Genomic DNA, 4,055 nt, shown 5'->3' with positions numbered 1-4,055 from the left:
GTATATATATATAAAACGACAATAATAATTATTATATTATTACAATTATATTTTTCAGAGGGGTTTCTATGATGCATGCAAGCAGAACTTTCCAAATGTGTATGAAAATGGTAATTGTGAAAATATTATCCTGTCGATAACATAATTTTTCCGGAGTTATTTTCAATGCGACTGTACAGTCTGTGGAGTGTCTTTTATTATGTCCATCACGTTGAGACTGTCTTACTGTCTGCATCTGCTCACATTACTGTTTCAAAAATTTCAATCGATCCAGGCAAACATTCATATTAACACTGATAGACAGATACAATATGTATTATATGTATAATATGCATTTTCAAAACTATTTTTATATCTAAAATGTCAGACTTGGCAATATACAATGCAAACAAAATGAGTGAAGCTTCATTTTATTAGCTATTTTGAGAGTATTTTATTGTTGTTTCTGAAACATTGGCCTTGACAGTAATTCATTTGTATACTGTACCAAAGCTAAGGCTATTAGGTATTGATTTGTATATAGTATGTTCTTAGTCTTCAGTGTTGTTATTAACATTATTGTGTTAATATTTTAAATCACAACAGATGACCTTCATTCTTCTGTAACTGTGTGTTGAAAGTACATGATGGCATTACAGTTTGGAGATTTGCTGAAAGCGAGTCATGTTGTTCGACACCGGTCGACCCCAGAGTCTGAGTCTGCTGACCCCTCCGTCGGGAGCTATGACCAGACGCACATGAGTCACAGGCCCACACTGCACCACAGACTCCCCAGAAAACAAATGCCTGTGGTGTGCCTTCAGCTAGATGAGGAAGATTGTGATCACATTTACATAGAACAAAAAGGAATAAAGTTGAAAATGAAGTCAAATTAAATTATCGGATGGGCAAGTCATACTTTTTGAGGAGGAAGAAGAATTCTCCACTTGGGGGTTTTGTCAGAACACCCCTGGTTACGAATCAAGTTGTTCTCCTCATCTGGGGTCAAACAGCAGGCCTGAATCTGGCAGGAGTCTGGGAAATTTCCTAAGGAAAATGGTTGATTAAAGTCTTTAATGCTGAATAAATCTTGCCGACCCTAAACTTTTAAACAGTATCATATATCTCACAATGTGACTATATATCTCACGATGTAATTTTGTGTGTGACTTTATTTCTTATTTTAAACTTTATCTGACAGCTAATTTTTTTATTTGCTACACTGAGGCAGAACATGCTACAAAATGGAAATAAGTATTCAATACTTTTTGTACCTTTAAAATGGTTGGTGTCTACCTCAATTTTGCTTATGATGCCAGGATGTCCTAGTCTGAGAATAGCCCACTCAAAACCTGGCACCTGTAATATCCCTTTCTCATCCACCTGAAAACCAATATATGGGATCAGTGTGGAATATAACTGATATTTGTGACGTTTGCGAAGCAAACATTTTGAAAAGAATGCTTTTACCTTTAAAACTTTGGGCCGATCCAGGCGTCTGGCTGTCTCCCACCCATCACCCATGCTGTCAGCCCTCCCTATACCTACAGAGAAACACACATTCAGACAATCACAAAATACTGATCTAGATCTCGAAATCTCTCACCTTATTCCATAATCTTCTCCAAAGAGTCATTAAATAGATCATAACTTATTTGTTGGGAAGCGATGTGTAGTATTCTCTCAGGAAGTTATTAAAAATGAAGTCTGGGAAACAGTCCAGACAGAGTTTTTATGATATGCCTGATTGAAAAAGTCTGTAAAAGTGGTCTACATTTTAGATGCTTCTCTTGGCACAACTGAACAAAAAAGAGCCATAGTGCCTTTCTAAGATATTTTTCAACTTGTCAGTCCAAAAAATCTCTCACCAATCATATTGCATGGGTGACCAAAGTGGGCGTCGCTGTAGCCTACGCATACGCCCCCATTGACCAGGGCAACAAGATCCACTAGGTCTTGACTAGACACAGTGGACCAGTCCTTCTTCCCAATGCCATAAACTTTCAGCCTCGCAATGCCACCATCTGCCAAACATAAATTAAAATATTTAAAGCTAAGGTGTCATTTTTTAATGTTAAAACACTTTTTTCCATTGTTTCTAGGTTAAAACACTTATTTTAACATGCTGAGGCAGCTAGGTAGGTAACAGTAGGTTGATTATATATGTGTGTGTGTGTATATATATATATATATATATATATCAAATAATCTAAAAAGAAATCATCTTTAAATAAAAAAACATTTCTTTACTTTTTTGCTTCAAATCAAAGTTTGTAATGCTGTGATTCACATCACAGCTTACTGGTTTGGTTCATGGCTTATAACACTTTAACAAAGACTTTATTTTTTTATTCCTATGTGAAAAATTCGTCCGGAACCAAGGCCACTGAAAGGGTGTGTTGCACTCTATAGTTGGTGTAGGCCAGGACTAACTGTCTGACCAACCAGCGGCAGGAAAGGGTTGGTGGCTAGTGGCACAGAAATCACACACTTCAGTTTTCAGTCAAAGCTACAATTGTTTCAACAATTTATCAAAAGATTCTTGTAAGCACCTTAGGCAAGAAATCATCCGCTAAGAAAAATAGGTAAATAAAATACCACATAAAAAAGTGAAATACATATAGTACCAGTGTTTAGGTGGTATATAAATAAAATGTTAATATTTTATTTTCATTTTACAAAACAAATGGATCTCTAAGATGCTGCTCTGCTGTAGCATCTCTCCCCGGGCCATTTTTTTTATTTATTATGAATGATCACATTCTCTGTTTTGTCCTTTTTTTTTTTTTAATTGCACTGAAAGATTCGTGGTGTATTACCTGGATATATGTTAAGGCGGATATGGGTAACTCTGTGTGGGTAGGTGACATTCAGGTAGTTGTGGCATGATTCAGAGTACCCCGGGTTCAGCTTTGTCATCGGGACAAGCTCCTCCCAGCTGTCTGAGTTAAGCTGTTCAACATAAATTCAGAATGAGTTCCCTCAGAAACACAGACTGGAGATTATGCATATAAAAAATATCTAGTGCACTGGAGGATGGTTTACACCTGTTCTACAGCTTCGAACTGGCTTGGGGAAGCTGCCATGCCTGTACGATCTCCTTCAAGAGTGAATGACGGCATCTGATCTGATTTAAATGTGACATATATTAGATATAATGAAGGTAACCTTATACTTTGGTTCTTAAAGGCTGCAGCCATAGATACCCACCAAGACACGCAGCTTGAATGGAGGTGTATGGTGCATAGTTCCCCGTGAAGAAAGATGTGTCCACATCAAAGCCATGCATAATTCCTGGAACTCCTAACTGAATGATGCACCAGTCGTGACCTTTAACACAAGATGAGAGACACATGCATCTTTCATGAGATCACCGAAATCTGTTCTAAGTACAGACAGAGCACTCGTTGAGATTACAAAACATGCCCTGAAAGCCTGATCAGATGAGGAAGCGTCTCAGTATTGCAGTACATCTTTCTCTCATGCGTTCATTTCACAGATCTTCAGAGACTGGGTGGATGAGAGAAGGAAGTAGCCTGCAGCTATTCTGCTCTAATTCATCCAGGCTCAATGGAACTAGAGCTCGTTAGAGAGAAATGAGAAACACAGCGCCCTATTTCCCAGTTTTACAGTGAACTCGCTTTGATTTGTGCAGATAGACTAATACCTGGAATTCTTTTCCTCCTGGTTTCCCAGCCATCCATCCATTTTCCGTATTCAGTAAACGCTGTGGCTATGAATTCTGGAGGGTCTCTCTTAAAAGTTTCAGATCATCATAATTAATACAAAATAATTATAGAAAATGTTAAACACATGAAGGACTTTACCTTTAGAAGATTTCTAGCAGGGGCAAACCACTCATCCGTGGCAAAAATCACCTTTAATGACAACGTTAGTAGTTTGTTCTTCAATTTCAGTGTGCAAACGCAATCTATGAATATCAGAATATATATACAGTAAGACAATACATATATTTCAAATGCACCGTTCCCTTTCATGGGAACTTTGAACTGCGTCCTCTAGGGGTCGCTATGGGGAACGCCTCGTCGTGACCCGTGTCTGAAGCATACATTGAA

At 37.8% G+C, this 4,055-nt stretch overlaps 1 protein-coding gene across 2 annotated transcripts in view; it reads right to left on the bottom strand.

Annotated features, from left to right (window-relative positions):
- Nucleotides 1-436: 436 nt before the first annotated feature.
- The window catches only part of LOC107693231 (allantoicase-like), a 7,380-nt gene continuing 3,761 nt past the window's right edge, over nucleotides 437-4,055 (bottom strand). The window contains exons 1-9 of one of the 2 annotated variants that reach the window (XM_016492534.1): nucleotides 3,647-3,775; nucleotides 3,190-3,309; nucleotides 3,027-3,106; nucleotides 2,799-2,931; nucleotides 1,848-2,003; nucleotides 1,450-1,523; nucleotides 1,254-1,362; nucleotides 899-1,026; nucleotides 437-803 (exon numbers count right to left, since the gene is read on the bottom strand). In XM_016492534.1, the coding sequence (XP_016348020.1) occupies nucleotides 633-803; nucleotides 899-1,026; nucleotides 1,254-1,362; nucleotides 1,450-1,523; nucleotides 1,848-2,003; nucleotides 2,799-2,931; nucleotides 3,027-3,106; nucleotides 3,190-3,309; nucleotides 3,647-3,683 (1,008 nt within the window). In that variant the 5' untranslated portion in view covers nucleotides 3,684-3,775 and the 3' untranslated portion in view covers nucleotides 437-632. Of the gene's footprint in view, nucleotides 804-898; nucleotides 1,027-1,253; nucleotides 1,363-1,449; nucleotides 1,524-1,847; nucleotides 2,004-2,798; nucleotides 2,932-3,026; nucleotides 3,107-3,189; nucleotides 3,310-3,646; nucleotides 3,776-4,055 lie in introns of those variants that run through there. The other variant, XM_016492533.1, reaches the window with a different exon arrangement.

Source organism: Sinocyclocheilus anshuiensis, unplaced genomic scaffold, assembly GCF_001515605.1.
Source record: "Sinocyclocheilus anshuiensis isolate Anshui unplaced genomic scaffold, SAMN03320099.WGS_v1.1 scaffold810, whole genome shotgun sequence".
NCBI lineage: Eukaryota > Metazoa > Chordata > Actinopteri > Cypriniformes > Cyprinidae > Sinocyclocheilus > Sinocyclocheilus anshuiensis.
The sequence above is the reverse complement of the archived record's forward strand: the minus strand, read 5'-3'. Positions and strand labels throughout refer to the sequence as shown.